The following is a 24,099-nucleotide window of genomic DNA, read 5'->3' on the forward strand; positions in this document are numbered from 1 at the left end:
CTGCTGCTGCTCGGAACTGCACCTGGACAAAATGTGAGGCCAGCACCAGCAGAGATGAGTGCAGGTGGCAATACATGGAGATGGGGCAGCAAGTGGGCTCGGCTGCCCCTTTGCTAAATTTGAGTGGCATTGTGACCCTGTGAGTGCATGGCATTGCAACCTGTCACACGGGGTCGCAATGCCACTCAAATTTGTGGCAATTATAAAAAGTTTTGGCAAGTGCTGAAAGTTGCGGTGAGTGTTAAAAGTTGTGATTTCTAAAATCACAGCCTGCAATTCTTATAGCCTTAGTACTGACCAACTTGGAAAGTGTGCAGTATTAAGATGACATCTGTTACTGTGTTTTACTTTTGTGTTAATGCATTTTTATAACCAAGTCGTCCCAGTGGATACTTCTGAGTTGGAAAGGATGTGTTTTCTTGAAATTTGGATATAGTGGTACAAATTTCCTGACGTTCCTGGGAATTGCACTTGCTGTATGTAAAATGTATAGAGAACGATTCTGTTACAGCAGTGCAAATACAGAACAGCAGTGCAAATACAAAACATAAACCTGATGGGAGAGCAGAATCAGGCCCAGGAACTGCAACTCATCTCTTTAAAACAAAAGCAAAAAAACATCCCTCGCCCTCCCACAAACACCAGAATGCTTAATTTACATTGGAGGTGTTACATTAGAAAACCATTTGTTTACCCCAAAGATATTAACGTTACTGGGTATTCTGCATCAATTGTTTTTAAAAGTTATTGTTTTCAAAAACTATTTATTTATGTATGGTTGCTTTTAATAATGACCTGGTGGAGTAAATTAAATGCATTTAAAACCATTTAATTAGATCATTAACTTTTAGTTTAGATTTCTTGTTAATATCTAACGAATCATATGGTGGTTAATATGCGTAGCAACTACTTCATTACAGGGTGTCCTTTAATGTCTTGGAAAAACCTAACCCATTTTGCCTGCTTTATGGTTAGAGATTTGAAATGATGAAGTAATAAGTAATGAAAATACATAAAATAGAAATAATGTTGTACTCTCAGACCTCATAATAGGTACTGATCTAAATATATTCCTATGGAAATAATTTAGTTAGAAAAGAGTTAAAATTGAAAGTGTGTTTTAATAGTCTCTAGCTAATTTCCCCTCCCCCCTCCAAATATTATACTTTCTCTACAAAAAACTTGTACACATCTAAAAAAACTCGCAAATGTTGAAAAGTCCGGAAATGCACAGTGAAGGAACCCAGCCAGTTCCCACTGCCGTATAATTTATCAGATAATGTTTATAAAAGTTTGAAAGTAATTTTAAGCATTGGTCTTTATACAAACAAAATCAGCTCTCTATGAGTGTGGCTGGGGCACAGCAGCAGAAAATATGAAAAGTATCCAACTCTTTGAGCCTATGTTGCTGAACTAGAGGGCATACAAACATTTGGATTGTTTTTCAAAGGCAGGCTGGGTGTATTAAAGGGCTATGTCATGTGAAACACCCAAAGCAGTGGAGTTGAATAAAATGAATAAAAATACGCCAAAAGTGCAAATGGTTTTTAAGGTACACCTAACAGCCCTGCCATTGAGAATTGTAAGTCCTTGTGAGCCATATGGTAAAATTAATAGAAAATCAGTAGTAAGGTTGGCTAAAGAACCACATCACCACGAAACAGGAACTTTCCTTTCACATTCAATGTAAACAGGAACCTTAGAATCATAGAATATCAGGGTTGGAAGGGACCTCAGGAGGTCATCTAGTCCTACCCCCTGCTCAAAGCAGGACCTAATCCCAACTAAATCATCCCAGCCAGGGCTTTGTCAAGCCTGACCTTAAAAACCTCTAAGGAAAGAGATTCCACCACCTCCCTAGGTAACCCATTCCAGTGCTTCACCACCCTCCTAGTGAAAAAGTTTTTCCTAATATCCAACCTAAACCTCCCCCACTGCAACTTGAGACCATTACTCCTTGTTCTGTCATCTGCCACCACTGAGAACAGTCTAGAGCCATCCTCTTTGGAACCCCCTTTCAGGTGGTTGAAAGCAGCTATCAAATCCCCCCTCATTCTTCTCTTCTGCAGACTAAACAATCCCTGTTCCCTCAGCCTCTCCTCATAACTCATGTGGTCCAGCCCCCTAATCTTTTTTGTTGCCCTCTGCTGGACTCTTTCCAATTTTTCCACATCCTTTGTAGTGTGGGGCCCAAAATTGGACACAGTACTCCAGGTGAGGCCTCACTAATGTCGAATAGAGGGGAACGATCACGTTCCTCGATCTGCTGGCAATGCTCCTACTAATGCAACCCAATATGACGTTAGCCTTCTTGGCAACAAGAGCACACTGTTGACTCATACCCAGCTTCTCGTCCACTGTGACCCCTACGTCCTTTTCTGCAGAACTGCTGCCTAGCCACTCGGTCCCTAGTCTGTAACAGTGAATGGGATTCTTCCGTCCTAAGTGCAGGACTCTGCACTTGTCCTTATACCAGAAGTGGAGTCTGTTGGCCAGTTAGAGCGTGAAGATGCTGTCCAATAAAACACTTCTCTCTGGGTCAAAAAAGACAATAGTGGCATCAGTGGCACCAGGCAATTTTGGTTCTTCTGTTTGCATACACAGCAGGCCAGAACCTCAGCAGGTGTATGTTAGCATAGCTCCTTTGAAATTAGTGCAGCTACACTGATCTAAACCAGCCAAGGATCTGGCTCAAGGATTTTCATGTGGGTGCCCTTCTATAAGGCTGTTTACTGATCAAATTGAGGTATGACGACCAGTGCATCGCTGTGAATAGCTTAAATAAAAACTTTCCAAATAATGTGGATGATTGTATGCCTATTTAGCTAACTTCTGATATTTCACCTCATATTCATTTCCATGCATGTATGACCAGGGAGCTAAGTTAGCCAAATTGCAAACATCTTTGACTTTAATACAAAACAAATAAAATGCTTTCTTAAATATTTCTTTTCATACAGTAAACTGTTTAGACCAACATGTCCATCAATCTCCAGACAGAGTGGCTTTGATCTGGGAGAAAGATGAGCCTGGCACTGAAGTGAAAATCACATACAGGTATGGCACATTCTCTTGGATTGCTGTAAAATGGGTCTTGTATACCAGTATGGCAGTTTTACTGGCTAGTTAAAGAGCTGTTGCACTGAAATATTATTATATCTATATTAAATCTTCTGCCTCCTCTAGAGGCAGAGCAATGTTGGGGATGGGAATGGACACACTGCAGGAGCACTGTTACCTGGATGCATTATCCTACATTTAACAGGTGTGGCATGTTTCCTTCAGTCATTCCATTGCATAGGAAGTGGAACCATGCCCCTGTCCAGAAATGAGGCCCTGCCTGGGGCTTGTCAGAGCTCTCGACAGAATTATGTGCCCTTTTCCTTTGCATTCTGGGTCCTGGCAGGCGATTATTTCTCTCTTTTGCATGGGATGGGCGAGGTTCCCTGCTTTCACACACCCACAAATGAGCATATTTTAACATGAATATTAAGGGCAAGCTCTTTGCTGGTATAAACAAGCATAGCCTTGTTGCTGTCAAAGAAATTCTGCCAATTTAGTACCCCTTCTAACATGAACAGTACTAGAAGTGGAGGCTTTCAGTCAATTAAAATGTGGAGATGCTGTCAGATTACCCACTTCTGTCATGTGAAACTGTGATGATATCCCACGCCAGGCTGGGAGCTGGGAAAATTGGTTTTATTCCCTTAGCCTCGCTGTGCCTCACTTTCCCCATTTTAGAATTGGACTAATGATGCTAACCCACTGTTACAGAGAGCTTTTATTTTCCAGTTTTTCAAGCACAGTTGTACTGTGAATAATAATGACAGGGAAAAAAAGCAATCTTCGTCACTGATGGCAAACCTTGAATTTTACATGTAATTTTTCAGAACAGTAGAAATGTGTTGGTTATCTAAATATGCAAAACAATATTGAGCTGTTTGTGTATTCATAATGTAGCCGTGGGCTGAACCGTCAGCTGCACTCAAGGCACACCCAGTTGGGTGCATCTGAAGTGGGGAATCTCAAAAGAACCATTTGCTGCTCCCTGTCTACACCTACACTGTCCCAGTGTAGTTTAGAGTAGCTTCAAGGGTGCTCGAAACCATACCAGTTTGTAATGACCCTAGGGACAGTTACATCAGCTGGGGATTGGTGGAGTGCGGTAAACTTCAGCCACGCCCCTTCTCATGGCTGGCATGACCCTACATGCAGGGAGAGGTGAGGGCTACACTGTCTCTGTGATAGCTAAGGGTTCCCCCACCTTTGGGCAATCCTCAGCAACCCACTCAAGGCAGCTTTAAGTTTGCTTGTTCTCTTGAGTAGTGTATAGGGCACATGGTGTGTGCTGGAATCTGACCTTTATGTCTACAGAATATTCTTTACAAGGTATGGATGATTGGGATTCCTTGAATTTATTTGAACACCTGTAGGTTCTATAGTCTTTCTTAACTTCAGGATTTGTTAGTGTTGCTTTAAAAGAGGGCTGGTTCAAGTGTGTGAGCTGGTCAGTAGAAAAAACAGGACTTGCAACTGAATACATTTTATGGCAATGCAGAATTATAGTGCTGTTCAATGGTAATCATAATGAGGCAGTTATAGCAGCTATAAAATTGCTGAAGAAGTAGATTAGTTTGGATCATGGAATTACTAAACGATCAGTTCTGCAGGTGCATTATCATCTTTCTGATATGATTAGTGAGTAACTGTAGCACAAGGACAATATGTTAAGGAAACCTTGACTGATTTTTGCTAAACATATTGGCCTTGATTCTGGGCCATGTTCCATCCCTTTGTGCCAGAACCCAGGGAGACCTCCCTGTGCCTTGTGACAGGTAATGTCCCAGAGTGGAGATGTCCTTGGGTGGCATAGGATAGCATACGTATTCCTGTGCAACTCTGTGTGCTAGCCAGAAAAGCAGCTTATAAAGGGCTCTGGGAAGCTTCTCTAAGTTAGGGCAGCCCCAGAGGTTGAGTGCTGGCCCAGAATTTGGAGGGCACAAACATAGCTTTAATCTGTCTTAGTCACCCCCTTAGGCTTTGCCTTCGGAGCAGCGGCGGCGCGCTCAGGGGAGAAGGCGGAGATGAGCTGAAGCGATTCCTCTGCGCCCCCCGTTACTTGCTGCAACCTTCCCCGGGGCCCTCCCTCCCCAGCTCACCTCCGCTCTGCCTCCTCCCACGAGCACGCCGCAGCTCCGGTTCCCCCCTCCCTCCCAGGCTTGCTAGCTGATTGGCGTGGCAAGCCTGGAAGGGAAGGAGGGAGGGAGAAGCGGAGCGGCGGCGGCGCGCTCAGGGAGGAGGCAGAGGCAGAGAGGAGGTGAGCTGGGGTGGGGAGTGGTTCCTCTCTCTACCCTGATATAACGCGGCCTCACCTATACCATGGTGAGATTTTTTGGCTCCCGAGGACCGCGTTGTATCGGGATAGAGGTGTATTATAGGATAGAAGGATTATTGGGCTCAGTCATGAGTTGCATGAGCCGCCTGGACATAGTATAAGCACCTATCTGGATTGCCAGTCTGTGCCTGGGTGGGAAGGACACTACTTTTTCTTCACTCAGGTGGGCAGGGAATGGGTAGGCGGAGGGAAGGGGTAGGCACAACTTTGGCTCTACTCCCACCCCCATATGCTGGCCAGCACAGAGAGGGAAGTAAATTGCATCAGGAAAAGGGCTGGCACAGATTACTTCCCCTGTGGAGCGAGGGACTGAATTGGTGTTCTCAGAATCACAGTTTGTTCCCGGCTCTGCTCTTGGAGCAGTGCAGTGACACGCTGGCCTTTACTCAGTCCGGATTGCAATGTGCCAATCCAGCCTAACGTTACCAATTCCTCATCCCACTTTGAACTAAGGCACCACAGCACACGTGGTCCCTCTACTGTGGCTGTTGCTTGCAGCCTGCATTCCAGTTCACATGAGGACATACAGAGTCAGGCATGCAAAAGGGAGTGTTATCAGCAAAGTTGATTGTATTTATAGCAATGGAGGTAAGTACTTTTTTCTTGGAAGTTAGTTCAAATGTTTCTTTATCCAAAAAGATTGATGAAGGAATTGGCTAAAACAAACAGCTTTGTGCAGACTTTCATCTCTGCCCTTACCAGCTAGATTTAAATAGTTTTATTAGATGATATAGGACTAACTGCCATAAAGATGAATTAACTCCTCTGAAGAGGGACCTTAGCCCACGCCCAACTGTTGCTAGGAGGGACAAGCTGTCACTGTTGAGCTACTGGAGATAGCAGGTGACAAGCAAGATAACTTAGGAGAGTGGAGACAAAAGACAGAGTGATGAATTTGAAACAGAGGACAGGAATTATAAGTGATCTCTCAGTGGTGAGCATGTCCTATCCTATAGGCCACTGGAGAGCATTGCTTCCTCAGGGAAGCAGTGTGGTGCAGTAGACAAGGCACTGGACTGAATATTAGGAGACCTGGGTTTTAGTCCTTGCACTGTCACTAAGCTGCTCTGTGCCTCAGCTTCCCCATCTGTAAAATGGGGATAATGAGATTTGTCTTTTTTGAAGCACTTTTAGGTACATGGATGGAAAGTGCTGTAAAGGAGCTAAGCATTGTTGGGACATGTCTGAAGCTGGTTGTCAGAGGCAATAGCCTGTCTGAGGAAGCCGGCTGTTAGAGTGAGACAAGGCATCAGGAGCAAGAGAGAGACAGCTTGATGTTCGCTGGGGAGGGAAGCCAGTGTAGTGAGAGCCAGCTGTCAGCTGTCCAATTGCATGTTTGTGGTAAGGCACTCAATCCGGTCAGGTGCTTTTCGCCCTCAGCTCCCATGGAGATCATTGGGTACAGAGAGTGCTCAGCACCTTGCATGTTCATTTTCAAAGGCCTTGTATAGATTAGGTTTTAAAGATGTGATGTTAGCATGTATTAGCAAACAGGTTATAAAAGTCTAGAGTAGGGAAGGCACACTGCCTTTAACACATGCTAAGTAGGTTGAATCAATGTCTTGTTAACTCGACTAGCTCAGCAGAGGTTAACGGCAGAGGGTGGAATCCTGGCCCCATTGAAGTCAATGGTAAAACTCCCGTTGGCTGAAATGGGGCCAGAATTTCCCATAGGGGTCCTTGTTTACACTAGACTTCTAAAATGAATTAGCTCAAATATATTAACTTCACACCTTTAACTCCCATCTACATGAGGTCAGAATGACCAGCTCACTGATGATGCATGTATAACAAACATTACTTTGCTAATTGGCTGAATCCTTTTGTCGACCATTGGGATGAGTCATAAGTTTAACTGCTTTTCTCCTAACTTGTAAATTTAGAGCAAAGCCTCCTGGTGACACTTCAGTAAAACTGGGGTTTTTGGTTTTGTTCTTCATACAGAGTAAAAGGGAGTAGAGCTGACCAAAAAATATCTCAACACCTCAACTGCTAGAAGAGGGCCTGATCCTCCATGATTGAACTAACCTCGTTATCTCTAGCCTTACTCACTCTTGCTTGCATATTTATACCTGCCCCTGGAAATTTCCACTACATGCATCCAAAGAAGTGGGTATTCACCCACGAAAACTCATGCTCCTATACGTCTGTTAGTCTATAAGGTGCTACAGGACTCTTTGCTGCTTTTACAAAAAATATCTGTGAATACTCGTTAGAACTTCTAAATGAATCCACTTCTTAGGCCATGTTTATATCCCTTTTGTGGTGGGGAAACATTAGAACATTCTTGTGTATTGGCTCAAATGTTTATGGAAAAAGTTTGAAAACAGATGTCAGCTTTTGTTCTCATTCCCTCTTGCTCACTTTGTGTGGTTATGTAGTCTGAGTCACAACCTAGTTAGTTCTAAGTAAATAAAAATATGTCCCTAGGGAGGTCTGTAAGGTAGAGAAATAAAAACACTTACAATTCACAAATTTGGGGTCAGATTGTGGAGACTTTACTCACTAGTGCAGAGTTGCTCACCTGAGTAGTACCATTGATTTGAATGGGACTACTTGTTTGAGTAACCACTCACCAAGGGGAGTCGGGGTTCATCGTATTTGTGTGGCCCTGCAGTGTGCATCGTATTTAAGTAATGATGGAATCTTAACACAGTGAAAAAGGGTCTGGCTAAAGTCACAGGCCAGCCAATTCACTGGAAGGGGTGTAGCTTCATGAAAAAAAATGCGATCAACAGAAACTTTGCTAGTACACGTTCAGCTTTTCAAAACAAGGAGAAGTAGCCAGCAATAGTAGTGAACAAATTGTTCCGGAGATCAGTTGCAGTAAGCATTTCTGCAGCATGCTGGCTGGCCGACATGGAATTCTGTACAGCAACAGAGGAGGATCCCTATTGTAGTGGTCGGATGCAGCTAAGAGTGGCCTGTTGATTTGCCGCACTGCCTTTTGCATGTATAGTCGGGGCATCCTGTTTTATGCAAGAATACAGAAAGATGGAAACAGAAACACACATTTGTAATACATCAGATTAAGCTTTGTAGTGTCCTCCTGGAAAGATCTTGCTTAAAAATGGTATAAAAAGATTCTCTTTTTACACAGGATGTACAAAGAAGCATATCACATTACAGAGGTTAAAGGGATACTTTCAGCTAATTTGGGCCAAAAAAGAACTTTTGCTTAAAACAAAAAAGGTTTACAAAATCTAGTATTATCAGATTTTTTTCATGTTAACATAAAAATGAAAGCAAACATTTTGTTTTGTATTTAAAGGTTAATTTTCTTGTGGTGTTTATGACTGAGCACTTCCTTGTTGGGCTGAATTGACTTGAAACTAACTAGAAATGAAAGTGAAACTCTCTAGTTTATCTTCATTGGCCAGAATGAGTAAGACAAATAAACAGAATTAATAGCAGAAAAGTAAATAGCATTTTACAAAACTTTCAGTTTTAATTATCTAACATATTAGTAGTAACCCAAGTAAAGGAGATTTTTTTTTTTAATAAATAAGTATTTTAGCCTCACAGTATCACTTTAGAGACCTGGTACCAATCTCGTCACTGAACAAATTATGGAACTCTTTACATTCTCTATGAGTTGGCATTAGAGAGTGTTATGGCACTTTTCATCTTTAAAGCGAAATCCATAAAGATTTAAAGTGAAAATGCACTACATACCTATTTTTTAAATTAGGTTCTTAGATTGAGGCTGTCATTCCAAAAAGTCAGATTTAAAACAGTAGTATGTCTTGTACTGAGTTTTATTTCCATTTCAGTTTGTCTTTGCTGATCACAAAGGTCAGTAACACAGAGCTATTATGCATTATTAAAAATTGAAGGCATTTTAGCTTCACTGTAGTGACTCTAAAACAAACGAAGGCTAATTTGTGGTGCTATTCTGTACTGGCAGATTTGGGGGCATTATTTCAAGTGATCCAACTTGAAAATACCCAACAGTTGATGTTGTACTAAAAATGTATTCACCTGACCAATTGCATTTGCAAAGTTTGATCATTTAGGGTAAAGCTCTGCACACATTGCTTCTGCTGAATTCACTCACATGTGAAATCAGAATTTTTCCCTGGTAGGGCCCAAAACTTATTGTAATGTTCCTAAGAACAGATGTGGGATAATTCTGCAGCACTTTGCTTATAATGACACCTGCCTTTGACAAATGCCATGATGTTTGGAAGTGTTACATTTTTAGTGTCTAAGAAAAAAAGATTTATAACCAATTACAAACTTTTACAGGTAAAAGAAATACAGTGGCAGAGGGCAGTTGGTTAGGAACCAGAGTTACCCTCCTAATACAAAGATTTAACAAAAAGAACAGGAGTACTTGTGGCACCTTAGAGACTAACAAATTTATTAGAGCATAAGCTTTCGTGGGCTACAGCCCACTTCTTCGGATGCATAGAATGGAACATATATTGAGGAGATATATATACACACATACAGAGAGCTTAAACAGGTGGGAGTTGTCTTAATTGGCCTTTCAGAGTTGGTAAGACAACTCCCACCTGTTCAAGCTCTCTGTATTTTGTGTATATATCTCCTCAATATATGTTCCATTCTATGCATCCGATGAAGTGGGCTGTAGCCCACGAAAGCTTATGCTCAAATAAATTTGTTAGTCTTTAAGGTGCCACAAGTACTCCTGTTCTTTTTGCGGATACAGACTAACACGGCTGCTACTCTGAAACCTGTCAGAGATTTAACAGGTTGCTTTTCCTTTTATTAACTTTGTACCTGGGACTCAAACCAAGACTATAATCTGTGGATCCTCAGGCAAGTACTGGCAGCCTTTAGATCCTGAATGGGGACATTGGGCTGTGTATTACATTTCCATCGATGTCCTATTTCAAAGTGGAGGAACTGGCTGGGTGGTGAATTTCCTTCAGCTCAAATCCTGCTGCTGCATGGAAAGATGGGGTCAGCATGTGAGATGTTGAGCCAGTTTGGGTTCAAAAGTTCAGGTCCCAAGAAGGTGGCTTGTGTAGCTTGTGCCTAAAGATGATTCAGACTAACAAGTTAGTGTTATAACATTCTAAACTACAGTAGTGTGACTATATATGGGATCAGATTTATTAGGAAAATGATCTAAATACATTTATTTTGCAAAATACCACATCCAGAAAGAGTATTTGATGTGGTCTCTTATGTGAAAATAACTAGCCTCTTTCCTTTAGAGAACTGTAGATGATCTTGCTGTAGTTAGAGATAACACCAGAGTTACTGGGAAATGTTTCAATAAGATAGGAGAACATTCATAGCCATGGTGAGAACACAGCCACATGCTGATAACAGCCAGCTTTTCCAGGAGCCCTTAGCACTGGTGGCTCTGTCAGCCATTTGTTCCAGGTATTGGGCGGTGGGTTTTGAGGACCTTGTTGCTTCTGTCCTTGGCGGGGAAGGAATGGAAAAATGTGATTCAGGAGCTTTTAATAGAGGTACCATAGAGAGAAGAGGAAAAACGTTTGCATTCATTAGGTTATGATTTTAGCAGGAGCATTGGCTCAGATAATGACTTGCTGGCTGAGTTCAACAGTTTTCTGTGCTTTTGCCAGCAGATGTTGCTGTGATTAATAGGGCCAGCTCGGAGAGCTTGCACAGCATTTGTCAAGCATTCAGAAGAAAAGGAAAGCAAACAATAACTTTTCAAAGAAGAAAGTGACAATTATCCCAGCACCACGCTTCCTTCTGGCATGGTGCTTCCACACATGAAGCCTGAACCAAAGCCTTTTGAAATCAATGGAAAAACTCGGAAGTCCATTGATTTCAGTGGGCTTTAGACCAGGCCCATGGCCATGGAGCGAGCTGCAAGAGCAGTGCTGTTGCTTCTTAGCAGGCAGGAATGTGCACGCTAGCTCCCTTCTGCTAATATTCCTAATAGTGCCGTGTCAAATTCAACGGAAGAATAGGCTAGCCATGCAGCACCCTGGCGGAGAGCATCAGAGTGTTGCTAGCGTGGCTCTTCAGTTATCGATTCAACTCCTACAGGGTCCGTTTTTAATTTTTTAAAAATTGAATTGATTTCCCCCCAATTCCTTCACTTCTGCCAGAGACTGAACAGTGTGTGTGGTTTAGGAGGAGCCTGAGACTAGAGACAGTGGTTGGGGTAAGAAGTTGCTTACTTCCTCGCCCAGATTGTTGTTGCAGATATTAGATAAGACCAGACATAGCCCGGGTTCCTAAAGTAAGCCACTAGCGATACCCTCCCCCAAACGGACATGTAACCGTTTGTTTATGGCCAGTTAGCCATGCTGTATTCCAGGCTAGTAGCAATTCATTTTTCAAGTAACATTTTGTGAGACCATTATTCCAGTTTTGTGTTGGTGTCAATCCTTCATTTCAACTGATTTTTCAAATTTCTTGTCTCTATTTTTCTGGCTAAAGACAAATTTTTGAAAAGAGAGTTCAGAATCTCATTCCTTTTGGGGTCATCATTAATTTTATCTCCATCTTCATTTATTAATGGACCTGTTGTCTCCCGGGTCTTTTCCTTTTTACGTCGGTAAAAGCCCTTCTTATTCCCCTTAGCCCGTTTTGCTAGCAGGAGTTCATTTGCCTTTGCTGTCTTTATCTTCGCTCTGCAGACTGCAACTGACTCTGTGAATTTGGTTGCCTCCCCCTTTCTCATTTCTAGTACAGGTTTTTTTTATTAACTACCGAGCTTTGAGCAGCCCTATTATGAAGCCTCATTGTCCAGCTCTTAACTCTTGGAATTGGCTTTTTCAGAGGAACTGCAGTCTGTTGTCCCATAAACTGGAGTGTCTTTAAGAGGGGTTTCCCCAGCTTTCTCTTAGATTGGTGAATATTAATGCTTCCTCTTTTTACACCATACTCACTAAATGTTTGACTTTCCCAAAAATCTAACACCCTTTCTTCATAAACCCATTCTTTGATGAATTCAAGGCGCTTGTGATCACGGGTTCCAAGCTTCCGTATTATTTTGTCACTTCCTCCATAGATCTAGATGGCTTCTCTTGCCTTCCCTCTGTATAGGAATATTTTAGATGTTTGACTGGCCGATGGAGAGTCAAATTCCCTTACAAATACACTGTCTTGCAGATGAGAAAACCTTTGCGAGTTGCTCCAAGATTGTTCATTCTCCTCTGGTTCTGGTGGTTTGTAGTAGATCCTACAGTGTCCCCACCACACCCTGCATTGTCAGTTATCTCCCTTGCAGTGTAAAAGTTTTTGATGTAAAACTCCACCCCCTCCCTCCCTTCTTCCTCTATAAATATCGTACCCATCTGTATGGACATTTCCTTACGAGACTTTTCCTACTGGGGTTCCGTTATGCCCACTTCCTCATAACCTTCATACTTTATTTAGCTTTGGGTGGTTCTTGTTTGGTTCCTGTACTCCTGTTGTGTGCAGATGGGAAAAAGCAGCTCTGGGGTAAAAGCCACTCTCCCATATAGATGCCTCTTTCCTCTCCATGGAACTCTGGTCTGCACATCCTGAGGGAGCAGGTTGACGTTGCCAGCAAGAAGAGCGAGAGAGTCTAGGAAATAGCTACTTTACTCAGCTTTTTTTCCACCTTTAAGTTCTTTGGGGTTTACAGTGCTTAAAACAGTGTAAGTTATTCCCCTTCCATGATTTTTCAGTCCCACAGAGGATGTCTGCTTGTGGGACGAGGCAGGTGCTGTGTAGCCTAGGTGGGAAACACAAGACTTGCAGAAGTAGCTTCCTGCCGGACAGGGATTTTATATAAGTTTCTTCCTTGTAGATTCCAGCTGCCCCACCTTCTAATAGCCACCTCCCCTCCAGGTCTCTTCCATCATGGACCCCACGTCCAAGTGGCTTAGCAGCCATGGGTCTGTCCTCCTCTTCTGTGCTTTTAAGGTGCAAAGGGGATGTAAAGTTAATAGGTCAATGGAAAAAAGAGCCTAAGGTTCTGTAACTGTGTCTTAATGCTTATTAACTCATTCAAGCTCAGTCATTGAGCAAATAACTCAAGATCAGTCATGAGAGTTCCTGTGTGTTTCTACAAATGCTGTTCCTGAGAGCTAAGTAAATAAACAAGCATTTAAACAACTAGAGTATAACTTCTGAATTAGGGCTTTTTTGGCATTTCTATCCAGGACAAGCAGGTAGTGTACTAAAAAGCACAGACGTATTTTTATTTTCCATTGTGGTTAAGAGGTTGTCATCCTGCTTGCTCACAACCATCTGCTTCAGGCTAATTTCCTCCTGTACAGCCCAGCTGATCAGCAAAAGCAATTTCTGTTTGTCTTGCTACATTTTATGTTTGATTCATTATCATAACTCTCAAGTGTTAAAGAAGATCTGAACTGTACCTGGAAGCCTGAGGTGATGTTTTGACGTAATGTTAGAGTAACAGTAATTTGTGCCATGAGTCCTGATTGTATTTAAAAATTACATTGAAACAAGGACTCTGAAACCAAATGATTTGACTAAACAAACTGCACACTGGTTGCATTCTGTGTCCACATGGGCACACCTATATAGCTCTCATTTCTATGGGGCCTTTCTGCGTAGAGCAGTGGTCTCCAACCTTTTTATGCCCAAGATCACTTTTTGAATTTAAGGGCAACCCAGGATCTACCCTGCCCCTTCCCTGAGGCCCTGCCTCGCTCATCCATCCCGTTTCCCCCCACCCCCCGTCGCTCGCTCTCCCCCACCCTCACTCGCTTTCACTGGGCTGGGACTGGAGTTTGGGAGGGGGTGTGGGCTCTTGGCTGGGGCCAAGAGGTTCACAGTGTGGGAGGGGGCTCTGGGCTGAGCCTGGGGCAGAGGATTGGGGTACAGGAGGGGGTGTGGGGTGCTGGCTCTGGGAGGGGGCTCAGGGCTGGTGTTTGGGGTGCAAGAGGGGGTATAGGGTGCTGGCTCTGGGAGGGGGATCAGGGCTGGGGCAGGGGCTTGGGGAGTAGGAGGGGGTTTGGGATGCTGACTGGGAGGGGGTTCAGGGCTGGGGCTTGGGGTGCAGGAGGGGATTTGGGGTACAGGAGGGGGTATGGGATGCTGGCTCCGGGAGGGGGCTGGAGGTTGGGGTGCAGCCTCCTGCTGGGTGGCACTTACTGCGGGTGGCTCCCGGTCGGTGGCACAGCGAGGCTAAGGCAAGCTCCCTACCTGTCCTGGTCCCACGCTGCTCCTGGAAGGGGACAATGCACCACTGTGTCCCTTCTCTGCCGGCACCACCCCCTCAGCTCCCATTGGCACAGCTCCCCGTTCCTGGCCAATGGGAGCTGCGGGGGCAGTGCTTGCACGCAGGAGCAGCACGCTGAGACCCCTGCCCTCCTTCACGGGGCCATGCTGGCCGCTTCCGGGAGCAGTGTGAGGCCGTGGCAGGCAAGGAGCCTGCCTTATTGGCAGCCCAGCAGCATCACCGAAGATCACGATCGACTGAGAGAGTCCCTGGGGTCGACCAGTCGATTGCGATCGACCGGTTGGTGACCACTGGCGTAGAGCATCATAAAGTGAACTATAGATAGGGTTATTTATTCCTGTTATGTTACCTTGTAGAACAAAAAGTAAAAAGAATATGGGCGCTCATTGCACAGGAAGTCAATGAGGTTTAGTAAGAACATAGCAAGATTAAGGGGAAAAAAAGTTGGACATTCATATGGATAACAAAGAATATTCTGAGTTAGAAAACTTATTGCTAACAAAAATCTTGGAAGGGATATTAAACATGCTTTCAGATTTAAGCCAGCTGCTATTTGCAATCTCTAGCTATTAGAGATCAGGATGAGACCTAATGTAAGGGGCAGATTACCCCACATCTGCTGGTCTATACTATTATGTGGACCACTTTTACAAGACTAGGATATATTTTTGTACAAAGTATGCCTTGTGAGGTATCATTTGAAAATTCATAAACTGCTGAACATTATTGTCCTGGTAAAATACGTGTATCAACATTTATGTAAAGTTATAAGATTCTGCTGTGTAGAATTGTTATAACATGCTCCAACGTTAAGAAAAACAGGCCCAAACCAGTTTTTCAGAGACAAAGACACACTGACACCCCAGCCAGGTGTTAAAGAGCTATCACTTGCTTAAGCTGCCATTCTCCAGTAATGGGAAGGTGTGAATAAGAAATTTACATTTAACCACAGGGACAGTTCCACCCTCACATCCACAAGAGACTACTTGTTGCTTGCACCCCAGTGTGGGGAGGGGTAATCCTCAAGGTGGGGGGAAGGGAATAAGAATGGAGGACACACACAACACAAATGACCTCTCTCCTCCTTCATCTCTGCTCATGACATCAAGGACTCTCAAAGAACTGAACTAAAGGGGTGGGGTCCCAGGATGAAAGGAGACGCAGCCTGTGAAATTTATGTGAAAGCATATGGTGAGATAAAACCTTTGCTTTTAAGTTCTCATAGCTTGTTCAGTTAAGTATTAGCTCCATTTTACTCTTTTATTTTCTTTTGTAACCAATCCTGACTTGTATGCATCATCACTTGCAATCTCTTTTTAAAATCTACCTTTCTGTAGTTAATTAACTTATCTTATTGTTTTATCTTAACCAGCGTGTTTGGACTAGTGTGGGAAACTCCGTTTGGAATAACAAGGGTGGTGCATGTAGCATTTTCCTTTGATGAGATGAGGGACTTTCTGTGAGCTTGCCCTGTCCAGCACACTACTGAACAAGACGCACATTTCTGGGGGACAAGGCTGGGATCAAGAATTTGCAGGTGTCTCCCCGGGTATAATTCATGAATGACTGATCAGAGTGCTCATGTTTTTAGCTGGGAGTGAATTTGCAGGCTGAAGGCTGTGTGAGCAGGTGTAGGCTGCATCTGCACTACTGGACTGGGCTGGCATAGTCTCCATAGTATAGACCTACCCTTAGCAAGGTTGTGTGGTTCGGCCATATTAATTCATAATGCGGTGTGGTCTGTGTAGACAAGAGTGAGTTAGTTTTTGCTGGCGAGTGGAAGAGTGGCAGGGGAGAGTAGGACAGATTCAATTTTTCTTTTTAATGGTTGGATGCAAAATATCATGAGCTTCTGTCAAAAAAATCCTGAAGCCATCCCTGGACCTAATGTGATAGAGGGCACTGTGCTGCAGAGATGGGGGTGGGTGAGTTACTAGAGGGTACTTTCCTGTCTGAGTCAGTACTGACCCCAATGTACCAGTGTGGTGCTAGGGGAGATAAGATATTTTACACCACAGACACCATGATCCAATGAATTTCAGAACCTAGGAGAGAGTTTTCCTCACATGTGATCTCCCTGCCATGCCTCAGGGCTGTGGTGGCATCAGCAGCTTGAAGCTCCTGGTGCCTTCACGGGGCCCCAGAGCTTTCCCTACCCCTCTGGCTACTTGGCTCATGCTAGCGCCTTTACCAATACCATATCCTGGAGCAATCTGGGTTGCTCTTGGAGTTCTTCAGTCCAAGCACTAAACCATGCTTAGACCTGTTTTATTTGTGAAACGTGACAATATCTTGCCCCATGGTGTGGCAGTTCTGGTCTGTTTTCCACAATACAGATGTTGAAGGAAATGTATGAGAAATTGCAATCTGTGAAGTGCACAGTGCTGTCTTTTTTTGTTTGTTAGAGGAACATTTCTGCCGTTAACCCAATGTGTCACATGGACAAGCAGTGTGAATAGTCCATTTGTTCTTATTCAGTGCTTTTGGGTTTCTTTCTACAAGGAACTGGATTGTGGTTTGGTTCTTGTGACAATGACCCCCTGTAACACCATTCCAAATAATGTCATACTGTAATGAAATTATACATTGTAAGGAGCATGACCCAGTTGTTGATCACATTCTTGTAAAATATACTGTTCAGACTAGTTTCTCGGGCATATTTCACTCTGCCTCTGCTCTCATACATGTAAAATAAATACAGTGTTTATCCTTGCATCTTAGACATTTCTGAAACATCAAGTAGTTACTGCAGTTCTGCTCCAAGATGCCAAAATTGTTTGTTTAAGTGAATGTATGGCCTGATTTTCAGAGGTTTTGAGCAGCCAGAGCTTCCACTGAAGTAACTGAGAGCTGTGCTGCTCAGCAGCTTTGAAAATCAGGATTAATATGAGGAGACAAATATTGTAATAGGCATGCAGCTACTGCAATTCTGCATTGCTTAGGCCAGTGGTCTCCAAACTTTTTGGATCGCGCACCCCATCAGTAAAAATTTTTGAGCATGCACCCCCTGCCGTGTTGAAGCAAAAAAAAAAAAAAAAGTGCTCCTGCTGCCGTGCACCCCCAAGGATCCTCTTTGGAGACCACTGGCTTAGGCAGCCTGGCAAAACACAAAGACACATTACTGTCCATTCTACTGCCACCTACATTGTTCCACTAACGTTAGTCATAGGTTCATTCATCTATTCAGAGGCCAGAAGGGACCATTGTGATCATCTCGTCTCACCTCTTGTATAACACAGGCCAGAGAACTGCACCAAAATAATCACTAGAGCAGATCTTTTAGAAAAAATCATTCAGTCTTGTTTTAAAAATTGTCAGTGATGGAGAATCCACCACAACCCTGGGTAAATTGTTCCACTGTTACTCACTGTCCACACCATTGTTACTCTCACCATTAAAAATGTATTCCTTATTTCCACTCTGAATGTGTCTAGCTTCAACTTCCAGCCATTGAATCACGTTAGAACTTTCTCTGGTAGATTGAAGAGCCCATTATTCAATATTTGTTCCCCAGGTAGCTCCCTATAGACGGCAATCAAGTCATCCCTTAATCTTCTGTTTGTTAAAATAAACAGATCGAGCTCTTTGAGTCTGTCACTATAGGCATGTTCTCTAATCCTTTAATCATTCTCATGGCTCTTCTCTGAAGCGTCTCTACTTTATCAGTATGCTCCCCTATACGGACAGAGGAGTTTCAACTTTTGTTTTTGTTGCAATTAAGTCTCTGCTTCCCTGAGGTGATTTTGAAAACTACTCACATTCTGTTGTCTCTTAATGCAGTTTGGATGCTTAGGAGCATATACTTAATCTGCATATGCAGCTCCCATTGACTTTATCACCAGGGCCGGCTCCAGGCACCAGGTAACGAAGCAGGTGCTTGGGGCGACCAATGGAAAGGGGCAGCATGTCCGGGTCTTTGGCGGCAATTCTGCGGCGAGTCCCTCTTGGAGCGAAGGACCCGCCGCCGAATTGCCGCCAAAGAATGAAGCGGCACGGTGGAGCTGCCGCTGAAGTCCTGCCTATCGCGGCTTTATTTTTTTTTCGCTTCGCCGTTTGGGGCGGCAAAAAAAATGGAGCCAGCCCTGTTTATCACCAGTACAGATGCCCACCTGGATTAAAGACAGTATACAATAATGCTTTCTCTGATGAAAGCATGTCCAGTGAACTTCATTGAAGGGCTGCTGTGCACTCTCTAGAGAGATGGAGGCAGCCTGAACTGTTGAAGACCAAGGCAGCTTGCTCTGGGAGTGTCTCTCCTAAGTCACATGGCCAGGTGTTCTGCCTCTGCAGAAAATGGAAGGTGTTTGTGAGAATAGCAGATGCTACTGGGGACTAAATTTAGCTGCTCAGCAAACAATTGTTTTTTTTTAAAAATCATTATCTTACCAGATGGTGAATTGGATTGAGAAATGAGTGGACAGCTTGGAAAAGTGAACTAGCATAAACCAAAATTCATATAAAATCATATGAGCTTGATTAAAATTCTAGTAGCTTGATGTGCAGGAGGTCAGACTAAAATGATCATGATGGTCCCTTCTGGCCTTAAAATCTGTAAATCTAAATATGTTACCCTATCCTTAAAGATAATCTGTGTCCGTATGAACCCTGTGATCACAAGAGCAATCCATTTCTTGCCTCCACATATCTCTGAATAGCCTCCTCTTCATTATTTTGTGGCTGTCTCCTCAGTTTCTCTTTTGAGTGCTGCATTGGTTATGTGCAAGTGTTGATTTTGGCTAGGAGCTGAGAAAGCTGGGAGATTGCACTGTTTACATCAAATATAAAGGAGATACAGATCTGGGCATGGACTGAAAACTGCTGGCACTTCAGCCTGTGCTATATCACCAGCTCCCCAGTGGCCTCATATAGGTATGTCTACACTGCAAGCAAAGATGTGATTGTGGCACAGGTAGGCATACCTCTCCTGGTGTTAATCCAGATAGCACAGGTAACAATAGGAGTGAAGACAGGGTGGCATGGGCTTCAGCACAGGCTGGCTGCCCGAGTACAAGCCAGCCGGGGACCCTGGGTACCTACTTGGTGGGGTTGGTAGCCTCCGCTGAAGTCCATGCCACCACCTTTATGACTGTGATTACCTGGGCTAGCTAGATATAAGGTTAGCTTGGGTATGCCTACCCCATGATACAATCACGTCTTCCCATGTGGCATAGCCATCCCCAGAGAAGTTGGACAGTATGGTGGAGAAGATTGAACTTTGTGGGACTATACAGATAAGAGCTTTGAAGGTGGATGAGCAGTTGCCCATCGTGACCCTCTGGGTTCAGGTTCATACGTTTGTTCTGTGTAGACCTAAATCTTTCATTATGATTACGTGAATGTAAAGCAGCTTGCAGGTGAAAATGACAAGAAACTGTCTTTCTATGCTGCAGGGAACTTCTGGACATGACCTGCCGTCTTGCCAACACACTGAAGAAATATGGAGTACAAAAAGGGGACAGAGTTGCAATCTATATGCCTGTGACTCCACTGGCTGTGGCTGCCATGTTGGCTTGTGCCAGAATTGGTGCTATTCATACAGTGGTCTTTGCTGGATTCAGTGCCGAATCTTTAGCTGGGAGGATCATTGATTGTAAGTAGTTTTAAAATGATGAACAAGCATATTCGGAAAGTGCTCTGCTCCTTGGAGGATTGATCCTTTGATCCAGATTCAACATTCAGCTTTCAAAGAAAGGCACACCCAGAATATGGTTGGCTTATTCTCATTTTACTGGGAAGTTCAGTTCTCTCCTTAGCAGACGCATCAGAGTACTATCACTGCATTGACTCTCTGTGTTCCTGATTGGCATGAACGCCTGTGGGTTTAATAAGCTTTTAAAATCACGGTAACATTCAATCAGTTTTAAATTGCTGTCAAATAATGTTTAAACCGTAGGGAAAACTGAGACTTCTTGGGGGGAAGGGGAGGCTGGTTATGTTCTCTTACAGTGAAGTGACAGTTTCCTAGTGCATTCTTGTGAAGTGCTAACTCTGTAGCGTATAATTATTTATTTGTCTTTTTGAAGTGCCTAACGGCCCCAATTAAAGAGCAGGGCCCTATTGTGCTAATCACGGTATAAACATATAGAGACAGTTGCTACCCAAAGAGCTTATAATATAATTCGATAAACCAGTGATCGACAACACAGAAACAAAGTATCGAAAGGCAGAGGTTTAATACATAACATTAGGTGCTATGATTATTACAAATACATCTTTTAAAAAGTCATCTTTCTGTATGACTAGTACGAGGAATTAAGTCTCAGAGTATTTTGAATAGAAGGTAATCTAGGTGGGGCAGGTAAAGGTTTTGGCTTCTCTCTTATCTCTGGTAACTAGTGTAGGGGTTATGGGTAAACATTCTTTTATTATACAGCTATATATCTGCTCCATAAATAACATAGCATGAAATGTGTGTTGCAATTTGAAGTGCTATTTTGAATTGGTACAGTTGTGATATGGCTCCCAGGAAAATCCGGAAATCCTGAAAACCCCATATGAGCTAACTGGGTGCTAGAAATCCACTGGCATCTCTAAAAACAACAACAAACAAAACAAAGGACACTGAATTTGCTTGGGATTGGGGTTTAATGGAAGATTTGAAGGGGCTGTAATATCTACTCCATAGAAAAGGTATGAGAGCTGTGTGGAAGAAGATGGTGTTTACTCACTAAGAGACCTGATCCAATTCCTGTTCAAATCAGTGAAAAGATTCATTGATTTTTGTAGGCTTCGGATCAGGCCCTAATTCTCCTCCTCTACCTTAGAGATTGCAAAGGCCATCCTGCCTTCAGTGTATTACAAGGAGGATTTGTCAGTGATGTCGGCTGTTACCGTCTGATAGAATTTCTCCATTGTAATATGCTACTTAACATCCCTATGTGTGACACAGGGTGACGGTAGTGAAAAACAAACTGATAGGTCTGCAAAATCTCTCTCTCGTTAGCTGGCTGCAAAGCTGTCATTACCTACAACCAGGGAGTCAGGGGAGGACGAGTTGTAGAGCTGAAGAAGACTGTGGATGAAGCTGTAAAGAATTGTCCAAGTGTCAAGCATGTCTTCGTGGCTCAGAGAACAGACAGCACAGTCCACATGGGTAATCGTGACATTCCTCTTGAAGAAGTACGTTGACTTTGTTAAATGTAGCCCTTTTAGCTAGCTATTTCCTACAGGGTGTGATGCTTATATCTCAGCAGGTCCCCATGCCAATTAACCGACACATTTTCAGGGAAAGTCAGAGGCAGGGCTAGAACCTGTATTATTCAAATGACTATGTAAGGGCCCTGCTGGCAGAGCCAAGGAGAAAGTACGATCAGTTTAATCTAGAATGGACACACTTGTAAATAACTCAGACTATTCGATATTGGTCTTTGTTGCTGTGTCGTCTCTGTGCATTATCCTGACAAGGAATAGCTATATGGTCTGTGTAGTCTCATTTTATAAATGTGGTAGATTAAAAGAATTTGAAGCAATTATGTATTTTCTTTTCTCTCCTTTTAGTATTTTAAACCTCAATGTCTTTTTCTTTTATCTGGTTGCTACAAATGCAGACTGCTGGCTTCAGTCTGGCCTCTCTGACACACGTAACAAAGGGTATGTCTACACAGGGATAAAAAACCCATGGTTGGCCTTGGTCAACTGACTCATGCTCCTGGGGCTTGGGCTCTGGAGCTGAAAAATTGCTGTGTGGACATTTGGACTGCGGCTTGAGGGTCCCAGAGTTCCGGCTCCAGTCTGAACCTGAATGTCTACACGGCAATCATTAGCCCTGCAGCCTGAGCCGTGGGAGCCCAAGTCAGCGGACCCAAGCCAGCCGCAGCTATGCCATTGGGCTTCTATCCGCTGTAGACGTGTCCCCTCAATCCTAAATCACCAATTTTGCTTACTCCAAGGTAGGGATGTAAATACCATAAAAAGTTAACTGTTTAAACGATTAAGAAATATTTTGTTTAAACGGTTAACCAATGAAAGGGCCAGCTGGCGTGGCTGGGGTCGATCTGGCCGGTGCGGCTGGGGCTGGAGCCACTCTGGCCGGGGCCGGTGAGTCTGGGGCTGCTCCGGGCGGGGCCGCTGGGGCCGGCCAGTTGGCTGGCCCGGGGGTTAACGGTTAAGGCGGGTTAACCGGTAAGACTAATGCTTACCGGCTAACCGGTTAATATTTTACATCCCTACTCTAGGGCTCCCTCTACCGTCCTAGACTTAACCTCCTTCCCCAGATCAGAGTAATAGTTACAGCACCTTTCTCCTAATCTGGGCCCTAAGCAGGGCCGGCTCTAGGTTTTCTGCCGCCCCAAGCAAAAAAAATTTTGGCCGCCCCCCCCCCCATTTTTTTTGCCTTTTACACATGTTTGCATATTGGGGCAATAATCGCAGGATATAATCACACATCAGCATGTTTAGTTGACTCTGCTGCTGCAAATTTCAGAGCAGGAAGTCCAAGGAAAATCTTTAGCTCCTCTTTGAGCTGAAATAAAACAGTGCAATTAGTCAAACGGATCTTGGGAGATGCATGCAGGCTGATAGGAACATCTAGGTAAATCAAAACTGTTAAAACTCAATGATCTCTCACTTGTTAAAGAACATGTTTCACTTACTCTGAAGAAAAAAAAAATAGGAAAATGGCTCATAGAAAATTAAATTGTGCCAGCAAAAAAAATCAAACTCCCCCAAGAAACAGGAAGTGAGATACTTTATTACTATACATTGATCTGTCAATGCCATTCACGGAAAGTCTGAGCAATCAAGCTGCAGCAAACATATGATGGTTACAGATATCTAACCGATGTTGAAATTAGTGGAGTTGAAAAGTTCAGCAGCGAGTGGTTGCAGGGACAGCTGCCCCACACCTCTTTCTGCTGTCAACATGTGAGAGGAGGCCAGGCTTGGAAACAAGGCTGAAATTGACCATGTGCCAAGAAGGAGAGTTGAGCAAGGAAAACCCACAGTAACGTTCAACCTTAAACCGCAAAGGAAGAAAAAGTAAAAAGGGAGGGGGGAGAAGAGGAAGGCGAAGGGGTGGCTGACTGTGCTGCTGAGCTGGGAGTGTGTGTGTGTGCGGGGGACGGGGGACATTAGCCAGGTCCAGCCTCTGCTAGAGCCATGGAGAGCCCAGTCCTATCCTGTGTCCTTTATTCGGGTGATGGGAATATCAGGGAGGCAAAGGCCTGTCCAGAAAGGCTCTGTGGAGGAGTGGGGCAGCAGCTAGGGCCACCGGGGAAAGCTCTGGGGGACGCGGAGAGAAGCAAGGGCAGCCAGCAGCCGCCCGGCTCCATGGAAGGGAGCGCATCAGCTGGGGAAGAGGACAGCGGGGGTGGGGAAAGCGCCGCACTCCCTTTGCAAGTTCCTAGCGGTTTCAGCTCCTCCTTGTGCTTCACTTCGCCCGGGGCGGGGGACAAAGCCCCGCAGCAGGATCCCGGAGCAGCCTCCTCCTGCAGCCGGTTGGTGAAGAGCCAGCGGGTGATTAACAACGCGCGTCCGAGTCTGAGGCAGGAGGAGGCAACATTGCCCGGCCGCCGCCTGGCACTTACTGTCCCACAGGCTGGAGCGCAGCCCTGGAGCCCGCAGCAGCTGGTCT

The 24,099-nt window shown here is 44.1% G+C and overlaps 1 protein-coding gene across 2 annotated transcripts in view; it reads left to right on the top strand.

The window, feature by feature from the left end:
• The first annotated feature begins 2,924 nt into the window (after nt 1-2,924).
• ACSS1 (acyl-CoA synthetase short chain family member 1) overlaps nt 2,925-24,099 on the top strand; it is a 52,824-nt gene continuing 31,649 nt past the window's right edge. For both annotated transcript variants that reach the window (XM_034763935.1, XM_034763936.1), the window contains exons 1-3: nt 2,925-3,057; nt 19,919-20,118; nt 21,472-21,647. In XM_034763935.1, the coding sequence (XP_034619826.1) occupies nt 19,932-20,118; nt 21,472-21,647 (363 nt within the window). In that variant the 5' untranslated portion in view covers nt 2,925-3,057; nt 19,919-19,931. The remainder of the gene's footprint in view (nt 3,058-19,918; nt 20,119-21,471; nt 21,648-24,099) is intronic.

This window comes from Trachemys scripta, chromosome 3, assembly GCF_013100865.1.
Source record: "Trachemys scripta elegans isolate TJP31775 chromosome 3, CAS_Tse_1.0, whole genome shotgun sequence".
In the NCBI taxonomy this organism is placed as follows: Eukaryota; Metazoa; Chordata; order Testudines; family Emydidae; genus Trachemys; species Trachemys scripta.